Source organism: Oryctolagus cuniculus, chromosome 3 (assembly GCF_964237555.1).
Source record: "Oryctolagus cuniculus chromosome 3, mOryCun1.1, whole genome shotgun sequence".
Taxonomy (NCBI): domain Eukaryota; kingdom Metazoa; phylum Chordata; class Mammalia; order Lagomorpha; family Leporidae; genus Oryctolagus; species Oryctolagus cuniculus.
In genome coordinates, this window is record NC_091434.1 from 139,327,893 (window position 1) to 139,340,321 (window position 12,429).

The 12,429-nt window shown below is 50.6% G+C and overlaps 1 protein-coding gene across 29 annotated transcripts in view; it reads left to right on the forward strand.

The window, feature by feature from the left end:
* The window catches only part of SRPK2 (SRSF protein kinase 2), a 289,404-nt gene that overhangs the window by 273,832 nt on the left and 3,143 nt on the right, over positions 1–12,429 (forward strand). For 23 of the 29 annotated variants that reach the window (XM_051849704.2, XM_051849706.2, XM_051849713.2 and 20 more), the window contains 3 exons: positions 1,053–1,122; positions 1,775–1,867; positions 2,253–2,345. In XM_051849704.2, the coding sequence (XP_051705664.1) occupies positions 1,053–1,122; positions 1,775–1,867; positions 2,253–2,345 (256 nt within the window). The remainder of the gene's footprint in view (positions 1–1,052; positions 1,123–1,774; positions 1,868–2,252; positions 2,346–12,429) is intronic. The other 6 variants (XM_051849710.2, XM_051849699.2, XM_051849714.2 and 3 more) reach the window with 3 other exon arrangements.

Genomic DNA, 12,429 nt, shown 5'->3' on the forward strand with positions numbered 1-12,429 from the left:
ATGTACTCAGCTATTAGGCAGCACACCCAGATGAAAATAATTTTGAAAGTGAAAGGATATAGCCAGCATAGGTGTCAAGGATGGGCTCCAGACACATCAGGCACTCTTGCTGAAACTCACTCCAAGTGGCTTCCCAGGACCTCTCTGGCCCAGTTGGGTTTTCATGTTCCTCTCTGGGGATGCGCCCTGATCCATCCTTCAGTGAAGGAGGAACCTGGCCCTGAGGACATCTCAGAATAGCATAGTCTCATTCAAAATACAAGTGTGGAAAGAAGTAGAAATGGGATTTTGTGTGTTCTTTTTCTCCTTTCATTTGTAAACACTCGACTACAGAGCAGTAATAATTGCTGTCTTTGTATATCATTAGCAAATTAAACTTGTGGTCCTGAGCTTTTTTTACGGAGAGCAGGAAAAGGGATACAAATAGCCTTTCCCACACACCAGCATGCCTAGGGTTAGCCAACAGTAGCACAGGAAGCAGCTCTTCATGACGCCCACAGTCACATCCACGGCGTGCCAGGCAGTGCGCCTCATCTGGCCCTGAGGATGAAGGAAGAGGGGTCTGTTTTGGTTTTACGTTGTCTGTTGGTAGAGGCAGATTGAATGAAATGATGAAGATAGACAATGAGGTGATGAAGATAATCTTTGATTATTAATACACAAAGGTCTTTGCTTACAGAGAGCCACACATCTACTAAAGGGCTCTGATAGCATGCAGTTGAGGGCTGTCTCTGGAGTGTGGCAGGCCTGGCTGAAGCCTCGTTCTGGCGTGTACAGAGCGAGTGGCTGCCTCCATCTACCAGGCCTGCCCACAGTGCTGCTGACTCACTGGTGCCTCGACCTTGTCTCCTGCAAGGGGAAGGGAGTCCACAGCCCATATAGCTTCCACTAGAAGAGACTGGAGAACATTCCAAGCACTGCTTTGTAGGAGGCTCTGTGGGTTGATTCAGATGCACGTGCGGCGCCGGTCTCCTGTATGAGGAGAGGAAGAAAGCCGGGACGTGGGGGCCAGCATCTGTGCGGTGCTTAGCATATCTTCTGTTGTGTCCTAGGCATTTGAGCTGGCAACAGGAGATTATTTGTTCGAACCACATTCTGGGGAGGACTATTCCAGAGATGAAGGTGAGTCTTGCTTCCCGCTGAACGCCCCCCGTCTGAGTCTGCTCCCAGCCCTGAACTCCTGCAGGGGATTGTGTTTTTAGCCTGAAATAGAGCCATATTTGGGTTTTCAAACACCAAATTCAGATGCCTTTCCTTTGAGTTTGAAGCCCCCTCAGCTTCAGTGAATGGGCAGAGGCTTCAGGCCCTAGGCAGCACTGCGGAGAGCCCTCAGGGCCCGAGTCCATCTCTCCTGCTGGCTTCCTACTGGCAGGAGCCTGGCCAGCCAGGAGAGGTGAGACTGTGCGGACCCTGGAGCTGTTCCGCGGTCCTTTTGCCCACTGATCTGCTGCCCATTTCTCTGTCCTGTTTGGGAGCTGAGTTGAAAACCTGGGAATTCTGGCCTGAATTCCATCTGTGCGCCTGACCATCTCCATGCTTTATTTGCTTGCGATGCCGAGGTGGCCTGGGGTGAGCTGGCATCAGTCACTGTTTCTGCTCCAGATGGTGCCTGAGGCCCTCCAGGCCCGCCAGCCTCTGCATGGATGTGCTGCAGACATTGTTGATTTGAATCTATTTCTGAGTTTTTACTAATTTCAATTTTTTCCCTCTTCTTTTGTCCCATCCTTCCCTCTGCCCCTCCCATTCCCATCTCCTTTTTTTCTCTCCTCCATAGACCACATAGCCCACATCATAGAGCTGCTAGGCAGTATCCCAAGGCACTTTGCTCTATCTGGAAAGTATTCTCGGGAATTCTTCAATCGCAGAGGTAGTACCTCTTCTTTTTGAAAAGCGCCACGATGCAGACAGAAACGAATGGCAGCTGTTGATTATAGCATTAATGGTGACAAAGGCATTTCTTCTAAATTCAAAAGGCAACCCAGCAGGATTCCTATGCTGATTTAAAAGTTGTCCCGGAAGACTGCGTTGGCCCTGGGCTGCAGTCACCGTGTGACGGCCCCTCTTGGGGGCCCTTGACCATTGGCTGCCCCCAAGCTCTGGGTCCTGAATCTGGCTGCATGGGGAAAGCCTGTGCTTTTGATCTTCAGGTCGCGCTCTGTTTCTGTCTGCGCGGGCGGTGGTAGCGTCTGCATGCAGTGTACTGATTAAACTGTCGTGTGTTTCTGTTTTGCTGGCAATGTTTCCCAATGCAGATCACATAGCATTGATCATTGAACTGCTGGGGAAAGTCCCTCGAAAATACGCTATGTTGGGGAAATATTCCAAGGAGTTTTTCACCAGAAAAGGTAACGGTATTTATGCAACGCTAATTTTCAGCATAATCCTCTCCCAAAAGGAGAAATTGTGCATTCGTGTTTGGGCAGTGGAGAAAGATCTGGACTTTCACTACAGGGGAATTCTGCTGAAGAAAGCTCTCAAGAATTAACGCTGAACCAGCTGATAATCTGTGGAATGAGAATTTTGTAAGAGAACAACTGCCTAAAATCCTTTCTCTCCTCCCCCTCCTCTCTGCCTCCCAGCACATATCTGAGTATTCAGGTGCTTGTAAAAGGGAGTGTAAGTGGTTTAGAGACCCGCCATTCTCTGTGCTCATGGACCCTCTGCACTGGAACAGAGGCAGCCTGGAGACCCGACTCATGAGTGTCCCTAGGTGCCCTCCACTTGGCCTGTGCCTGTGAGATCCCATGCACATGAGATCCCTGGAGATCCAGCCCTGTTTTCCAATTGTGTTCATTCGCACTGTTAATGATAGGCTGAATGTTGCAGTTCTCACTGATTCAGTTGGAAAACATCCCCAGAAACCCAGGAATTATTTGTTTGTTTATTTTTCAAGACTTCCTCCCAAGTGCTGTTAGATTGTTCCTGTGATGGACATTCCGGTCCTCTGAATTCAGCGCACTTGTGTGTGTGTGTGTGTGTATGTGTGTATTTTTGGTCACAGCCTCCTTTAGGAAAGAACTTTCAGAGTTGATATGTGTAGGTCATGGAGTTTGTAGAAATGTGTGGAAGTCTGTCCTGCTTCAGCTAAGTTTGGAGAGGCAGTCTGGCTTCTTGCCTGTGACATCAGGGGTTCTTGTGGAGCAGTAATCCTGTGTTCCCACCGGGCGACGTCCACTTGGCAGGCCTCCTTTTGTCCTGTAAGTCACATTGCCCTGTGCCTTGTGACATGGGCAAGGTCTGAGGACTGACCCTCCTGCCTGCTCTAGGCACCTTAACCCTGCCTCAGCTTCTCCAGCTCCCCCACTGCAGGCTACTTTTGCGCATTAGTCATGAAGTGTAGGCCTTTTTCTCTTTACCTTTGTAAGACATAACAGGAAAAGAAATGGTCAGGAAAAGCCATTTGTTAGAGCACCAGCATGCGTTTCTGGTTTTGAGCATCTCAGCCTTGAGTCTGGGCCCCAGGAGCCAGGTGCGGGGCTTCCCTCCCAGCACAGATGCTCCCAGAGCTGCCAGGCTGTGCAGTAGTAGTGCTGGGATTTAAACTTGCGGTGAGGGACATGGCAGGTCATCTGTAAACCTAGGCTTCCTCGTCTGTGGGCAGGGGATTCAGGTTGGGGCATTGTTACAAGACGCGTGAGAGGTTGCCCAGGCAGCCCTTGGCACAGCAGGACTTGGTACTGCTGAGGCAGAGTTGTGAACAGCAGCCACTGGAAGCTCATGACTCTGCAGACCAAGTTTCCACTGGAAAGTTCCAGAAAAGTTTATTCAAAAATGGCTGAAGCGAGGAAGAGCTCTGGATCTTGTAGGATTCTGTGTGGCTTGGGGAGGCAGGCTCCTCTTGCCACATTTCTGGGCACTTCCAGGGTTTGTGAGAGACAGCCTGGCCTGGGGAGCAGCCGTTCATGGTCAGAGGTGACTTGGATGATAGGTGACCTGTGAGTTATCTGCCTGGCCTGCCATGGAAGTAGAGAATCTCAGCCTGGTGATGCCCTAAAAGTGGGAGAAGAGCCCGGAGGTAGTGCTGTAGCACCTGCCCCTCTCTTGGGGGCGGTTGCAGAGGTTGGAACACTCTTTCCCCAGCACAGGCATCTGTTGCCTGCCAGTGAGGACCTACAATTGGCAAAGCCACTCCATGGCCAGGACCATGCTCTGCATCTCTTATTTATCCATTGTCTTGGGACTGGTGCCTGGTGGGGGTGGGGGTGGGGGCAAGGATTGAGGACCACATACTGTGTACAGTGGGGAAGAGGGACAGAGGACACTGCTTCCATGATGACAGAACAAGTCACTTGGGTTATTGGGAGGTGCTGGTCCTGGACTTCCTCCTGGAGGCAGCTGCTCTTAGGCTTTCGTGCCTCTTGGGCTTTGCTGCTGGCCTGGAGCTGAGACCTGAGGCCCTCGCCCGCTGGATGCTGGCCCAGAAGCAGGAGCAGAGTTAGAACTTTTCTTCACCTGTTGGGCAGGCACCCCTTCAAGGCACAGGTTGAACAGTGATGCCTGGATGACCCTTATCCAGGTGGCAGGGTAGGGGTGGGGTTGGGAGCCGTGCCCTGGCACCCTCCTGGCTGGGAGGCATTTTTCACGCTGGCTTTGCTGCTGGCACAGCTGTGCAGATTTGTGGCTGCCGGACACTGTCATCACCCTCACTTGCCTGATTCTTTCTGAGCCTCTTGTTGGAAGGTGGCCTAGGAGTAACACGCATTTGGACTCTCAGTGTTGCCGTGTTGACCAGATTCCTTTCTTCCCTTCTTAGACTCAGAGGAAGCATTCATGACTAGCTGAGAAGTCCCCTGAAAGACGAGGGCTTGGGACCTGAGTTCTTTGCTGATAATTGTTTATGTGGAGAGCAGAAGCGATTTGGGGTGAAGAGAAGTGAGGGCCACTCGTGAAAATAGATTTCACCACATCCCCTAGGAGTGGGGATGGTTTCCATGTGGCCTCCCAATTAATGTCTGGATATATATTTTGGAAATAATGAAATCTTAAAGTGTATCCATGTAAGGTTTTTTTCCAAAATACTTTTGTACCAAAACGAATCAAGAGAAAACCAGATTGAAACTTAGCTTGCCACAGTTGCATTTGCCAAGTGGGTGCAGCTGGAGAGGAGTCTGACAGGAGCTCCCTCATCTCCTTGGGTTCTCTGGGGTGAGAGGAGTAGTTGTTGTTGCTAAAGCAGAGTTACAAACAGGAAACACTGTCAGCCGGCGAGTGAGCAGACAGCATCCGTGCTTGGAAACTTGGGGAAAATGCAGGGCAGGCGGCAGCGAGGGCCAGCGTGGCCAGCATCGTGCGCCACGAGCTGACCTCCCCTCGCCTGTAGCGAGAAGCCGTGATCGTGCATGTTTGAATCATTCCTTGCTGGGGAAGTTAAACTTGGCCCTGAAATGTGGGTTAGGGAGGTTACTACTGCTTTTACCCTAGTGATGTTAATTTGCTGCTTGTTCCTTCAGGTGTGAACATTAGCCCTCGGTGAAGATTAGGGGATTAGATGTGATCGGATACAAGCTAACACCTCCCTGGAGTCTGTCCCCAGGAAGCGTGCAATCCACCGCAAGGTGGTAGGGGGAGAAGCAGTACTGCCAGGAGCAGATCTCTCTCGTCTGTGCTCTCTGACCCGCAAGTGGCCACCATTGGTCACAGGCTGTGTTGAGAACAGATACATCAAAGAGAGAGCTAACTTTAAAAAAAAATATTTTATTTATTTGAAAGACAGTTAAAGAGAGAGGTAGAGCCAGAGACAGAGACAGAGGTCTTTGATCCGCTGGTTCACTCCCCAAATGACTGCAATGGCCAGAGCTGAGCTGATCCGAAGCCAGGAGCCAGGAGCTCTTCTGGGTCTCCCATGCAGGTGCAGGGGCCCTTGGGACTTTTGGGCCATCCTCCACTGCCCTCCCAGGCCACAGCAGAGAGCTGGATTAGAAGTGGAGCAGCTGGGACTCGAACTGGTGCCCATATGGGATGCTGATGCTGCAGGCTGGGCCTTTAACCCACTGTGCCATAGTGCCAGCCCAGATACCCTTTTTTTTTTTTTTTTTAAAGATTTATTTTATTTATTTGAAAGAGTTAGAGAGGTAGAGACAGAGAGAGAGGTCTTCCATCCACTGGCTCACTCCCCAGATGGCCGTAACAGCCGGAGCTGTGCCGATCTGAAGCCAGAAGCCAGGAACTTCTTCCAGGTCTCTCATGTGGGTGCAGGGGCCCATTGACCTGGGCCATCTTCTACTGCTTTCCCAGGCCAAAGCAGAGAAGTGGATCAGAAGAGGAGCAGCCGGGACTAGAACCAGCACCTGTATGGGATGCTGGCACCACAGGCTAGGGCGTTAGCCTGCTGCGCCACAGTGCCAGCCCGATACCTAACTTTTTAATAAGAAGAAACTTGGTTCCTTGATGGTGGCACTGGTGTACTGTTGTGTTTGTCAGACTGAAGACCTTATATGCATTTGAGAATTTGAAAAGTGCAATATGTACAAGAAGCTTCTGTGTGGCAGCATAAAAGTCCACATTTCCCCCTTATATCAGGGACAGCATCAGGGCAGTGCTGTGAGGTGGGTTAACAAGGAGCACAGGGGAGGGGAACCCGACAGCTGATGCAGCTCAGAGGCCAGGGTCGGGTAAGGTGCTGCATCCCCTATCGGAGGGCCTAGGATTCAGGCCCATCTTGGCTTCTGACTTAGCCTATTTTATAGCATGGGTCACTTTATAATTACCATTATTCACTGAGATACAATACCAGGATTTTCTTTATAATCTTCCTATGTGTAGTTTGAAATCTTAAATGCTCCTGTGTTTAATTCTAACATGGTCTATGGGCAGAGTAATTTCTTTCATAAATCACTTAAACTAACATTAAAAAAATATGATGGAAGTATTTAAAAAGCACTCTGGGGCTGGCACTGTGGCACAGGGAGTTCAGGTGCTGCTTGGGGCATTCTGATCTCATATTGGAGTCCATGGGATCAAATCCTGCCTCCACTTGCACGCCAGCTTCCTTCCTGCTACCGCACAGCCTGGGAGGCAGCAGGTGATGGTTCAGATACTTGGGTTTCTGCTGCCCACATGGGAGACCCGGGTGTAGTTCCTGGCTCCTGGCTTTGCCCTGACCCTGTACTGGCTGTTGTGGTCATTTGGGGAGTGAGACAGTAGATGGAAGATCTCTCTGTCTCTGTCTCTGTCACTCTTCCAGTAAGTATAAAGAAATAAGTGGACCATTAGAAAGCTGCAGGGGTGGTCTGCGGCTGCTGAGTAAGTCTCTCCGCAGAGGGAAGAGACCTTGCTCAGAGCTGCTTGTTGTCAGATTGCAGCTCTGCCAGGGTGTCTGTCGGGCACGTCTGGAAGCCGGAGGGCTGCTGGAGGCCAGGGCCTGGTATGAGACTTCCACCAGGCCTGCTGAGCGCCTTTGCACGGATGTGTGAGACAGTCATGCTGTGGGTGGCAGCTCCTGATCACAGGACAGGCTAAGTGACATTCATTTTCTTCAGGCAAGGGTTGGAAGCAGGCTACTAGTAGAATTTGTCACAATTTTAAGTATCCAGTTATCCAGAAAATTTATTTCAGTGAAACATAACCTTTTTCTAAGAGAAAAAGTTAATGTCAAAATCCTTTTGTTTAAAAAAATTTGTTTAATATTTATTTGAAAAGCAGAGTTAGAGAGAGGTCTTCCATCCACCCCTGGTCCACTCCCCAAATGGCTGCAATGCCCGGGACTGGACCATCCTGGAGCCAGGAGCCAGGAGCTTCTTCCAGGTCTCCCACATGGGTACAGGGCCCAGGGATTTGGGTCATGTTCTACTGCTTTCCCAGGTGCGTTAGCAGGGAGCTGGATTAGAAGTGGAGCATTGTGGGGCTGCACTATGGCGCAGCAGGTTAAAGACCTGGCTTGAAGTGTTGGCATCCCATATGGACCCTGGTTCAAGTCCTGCCTGCTCCTCTTCCAGTCCAGCTCTCTGCTGTGGCCTAGGAAAGCAGTGGAGGATGGTCCAAGTCCTTGGGACCCTACACCCATGTGGGAGACCTGGAAGAGGCTCCTGGCTCCTAGCTTCGGATCGGCATAGCTCTGGCCATTGCAGCCGGTTGGGGAGTGAACCAGTGGATGGAAGACCCCTCTCTGTCTCTACCTCTCTCTGTAACTCTGTCTTTCAAATAAATAAATCTTTTAAAAAGAAGTGGAGCGGCCGGCGCCGCGGCTCACTAGGCTAATCCTCCACTTTGCGGCGCCGGCACACCGGGTTCTAGTCCCGGTCGGGGTGCCGGATTCTGTCCCGGTTGCCCCTCTTCCAGGCAAGCTCTCTGCTGTGGCCCGGGAGTGCAGTGGAGGATGGCCCAAGTGCTTGGGCCCTGGACCCCATGGGAGACCAGGATAAGTACCTGGCTCGTGCCATCGGATCAGCGCGGTGCGCCAGCTACAGCGCGCTGGCCGCGGCGGCCATTGGAGGGTGAACCAACGGCAAAGAAGACCTTTCTCTCTGTCTCTCTCTCTCTCACTGTCCACTCTGCCTGTCAAAAAATTAAAAAAAAAAAAAAAGTGGAGCAGCCTGGACACAAAGCAGTGCCCATATGGAATGGCAGCAGTGGCTTTACCTGCTGTGCCACAGCACTGCCCCAATGTCAGAATTCTTTAATTTGGGAAGGAGCTGATTTTAGAGTAGGAGCAAGTAGTAACCTTATCAACTATGAGGGCACTTCAGAAATTTGAGGAAAATGGAATTAAAGGTAAATTTAGGGCCGGGGCCGCGGCTCACTAGGCTAATCCTCCGCCTAGCGGCGCCGGCACACCGGGTTCTAGTCCCAGTCGGGGCGCCGGATTCTGTCCCGGTTGCCCCTCTTCCAGGCCAGCCCTCTGCTGTGGCCAGGGAGTGCAGTGGAGGGTGGCCCAGGTGCTTGGGCCATGCACCCCATGGGAGACCAGGAAAAGCACCTGGCTCCTGGCTCCTGCCATCGGATCAGCGCGGTGCGCCGGCCGCGCCGGCCATTGGAGGGTGAACCAACGGCAAAGGAAGACCTTTCTCTCTGTCTCTCTCTCTCTCACTATCCACTCTGCCTGTAAAAAAAAAAAAAAAAAAAAAAGTAAATTTATTTTGGTGCAAAATAATTGAAATCCATGCACACCAGGAATCTTTGCAGCCATCATGAAAGTGTATGTGTTAGTCAGCCGCTCACTAGACAGCAGACTTGGGAAGGACGGAGGCTTGCTGTGGCTCTCAGTTCTGGGGGCTGCAGGCCGAGCTCAGGTGGCCCTGCTCACGCAGCGCTGGTGGTGGCCCTTGGCCTTCCAGTCCTGAGGCTGTGCAGGGCATGATGTGGCCAGAGAGACGGTGCATGTCTGTGCTGCTCCCCGGAATGCCACCATCATTTGGTTTGGTTGTGGGGCTTCTTCCTAACCCCCTCATCCAGTCTCATTGCACCCCAGAGCACTGGAACTGGGTGAAGTTTCCACCCACTTGGTGCTGTTAACCCGAGACTTTGGGAGCCCAGCCTTTAACACATGGGCTTCCTGTGGAACACTGGGCATCCACACACGTCTCTAAAACCATAGCAGCATGTTATGAAAAAACTGTGCGTGCGTTTCAAAATTTTCTTGCACCAAAATAAGCTTGTCTTTTAATTCCGGTTTTCCATGAACTTTTTGAAGAACCCTGATATTTATAGGATAGCATTAAAAATTTTATTTACTTTTATTTGAAAGGCAGAGCAACAGAGAAGGGCTGGGTAGGAGAGTGGGGGAGAGATCACATAAATTGGTTCACTCCCAGAATGGGCACCGTGGGCAAGGCTGGGTGAGCCAGGCTGAAGCCAGGAACTGGGAACTCCATCCAGGTCTCCTATGTGTGTGGCGGGAGCCCAAGCATTCAGGCCACACCTCCATTGCTTTCCCAGTCGTATTAACAGGGAGCTGGATCAGAATTGAGCAGCCAGGTCTGGAACCAGCACTTGGGTAGGGGATGCTATGGTTGCGGAGAGTGGTTTAACCCATTGGGCCACAGCACTGGCCCCAACCTTTTTTCTTAGATTGAGTGTGAAGATTTGTACATAAAATTCTAGGGTCTATGTGTGTGTCTCTGCCTGTTTTTACTTACAGAGTTGTCCACATGTCTACGTAATCCACATATTTTTAGGGACAGTTGAGTGTTCCGGGTGTTCAGGAGCTGTGAGTGTTGACGGTTACCCTGCCTGTCGCGTGTTCTGCTGCTGCAGACTGCCCCTTTGCACGTGGTTCTGCTGTGCGGGCTTACCTAGTCAGAAGTGTCTGAGGCACCTGTGGCGCTCCTGGCCCATGTTTTTATCACTTTAGAGTATGGCTGTTAAAACGCAGCTGTGAAGTCGTCCATCATGGGACAGCTTCTCTTTTCATGTCTGATTGTGTAGTTGACCCTCTGTATTCTTGGATTCTGTGTGGATAAATACAGCCAATTGCAGATCAAAAATATAGTCCAAAAAAATTTCTATCTGGAACAGGTATTTTTTTTTTTTTTTCACTTTTTTGTTTGTTTGTTTGTTTTTTTTGTTTTTTTTATTTTTTATTTTTTTTTTTTTTTATCTTTTATTTAATGAATATAAATTTCCAAAGTACGTCTCATGGGTTACAATGGCTTTCCCCCCCATACCGTCCCTCCCACCCACCACCCTCCCCTTTCCCACTCCCTCTCCCCTTCCATTCACATCAAGATTCATTTTCGATTATCTTAGTATACAGAAGATCAGCTTAGTATACCTTAAGTAAGGATTTCAACAGTTTGTGGAACAGGTATTTGGCACAACAGTTAAGATTCTACTTGGGGCCGGCGCCGCGGCTCACTAGGCTAATCCTCCGCCTAGTGGCGCCGGCACACCGGGTTCTAGTCCCGGTTGGGACGCCGGATTCTGTCCCGGTTGCCCCTCTTCCAGGCCAGCTCTCTGCTGTGTCCAGGGAGTGCAGTGGAGGATGGCCCAGGTGCTTGGGCCCTGCACCCCATGGGAGACCAGGAAAAGCACCTGGCTCCTGGCTCCTGCCATCGGATCAGTGCAGTGCGCCGGCCGCGGCGGCCATTGGAGGGTGAACCAACGGCAAAGGAAGACCTTTCTCTCTGTCTCTCTCTCTCACTGTCCACTCTGCCTGTCAAAAAAAAAAAAAAAAAAAAAAAAAAAAAAAAGATTCTACTTGGGACACCCACATGCCATGTCGGAGTGCCTGAGGTCAAGTCCTGGCTACCCTGTGCTTTCCAGCTTCTTGCTAATGCACACCCTGGGAGGCAGCAGGTGATGGATGGCTCAAGTAGTTCGGGTCCCTGCCACCCATATGGGAGACCTGGGTTGAGTTCCTGGTTCTTGGCTTTGAGTTGATCAAGCTCTAGCTGTTGTAGTCATCTGGGGAATGAATCAGTGGATGGGACATGTCTGTCTGTCTGCCTTTAAAATAGACAAGGTTGCTTTGGAGAGCCATCATGAATTTAAAAAAAAAAAATGTATCTGTACTGAACATGTACAGAGGGTTTTTTTTTGTTGTTGTTGTCATCATTTCATCATGTCAGCTGCTCACACAGCTTTTACATTGTGTTAGGTTTTGTCAGCAATCTGGAGATGGTGCAGTATCCGGGAGAGTATATGCAGGTCCCATCTGCAGACACCTGCTATAAAATAGCGTTCTAGCAGGGGCCTCGAGCAGCTGCACATTCGTATCCTTGGAGGGTCCTGCAGCCAGCAACCCTCTGTAGCGCACTGAGGGATGATTCGAGTTTGATTCTTGAGAAAGGATCTTAGTTGACAAGCTGCTGCCCTCAGAGATACTGTTTGTTGTTGTTCTGGGCAGATGGTATTTCTCTGCCACCAGTGCTTGTTTCAGCATGTCACAGGTGAGTTTTCTTGGTTTGTGACCATGGCTGTGCTGAGGATCAGGATAGCCCCAGGAAATGGGGAACCTGTGAGAAGCCCCTCATGGAGCTGGTGCTTCGGGGCGCTTGCTTTCCACCTCTCTGGGCGCTCTTGAAGTCAGTCTCATGATTGGCTGTGGAACATGATCCAACTGTTGTTTCCCTCCCAGCCGCGCATCCTAGCTAAGCAGCAGTCAGTAATGTTCATCAGGTGGATGGGCCTTGCTTTCAACCCTGTTCTCCTGTTACTGAGCACTTGTAATTTTGCACAGAGTGGATTTGAGGAGGGGGCGTGGGGTGAAGCACCAGGGTCTGTCTCCTTAGGCTGATTTTCTGGGCCTGGAATTCTGGCGTAGAGGGTCTTGTTCTCCCTTAGCAGAGAGGGAGGCCCTCCCACCTCTCCCACTGTACATCATGTCCTCCTACCCACAGATCAGACTGCGGCTCCATTTTTTTTAAAAAAAGATTTATTTATTTGAACGGCAGAGCTATAGAAAGACAGGCAGAGAATGAGAGAGAGGACTTCCATCTGCTGGTTCACTCCCCAAATGGAGGAGCCAGGAGCTTCCAGGTCTCCCACATGGGT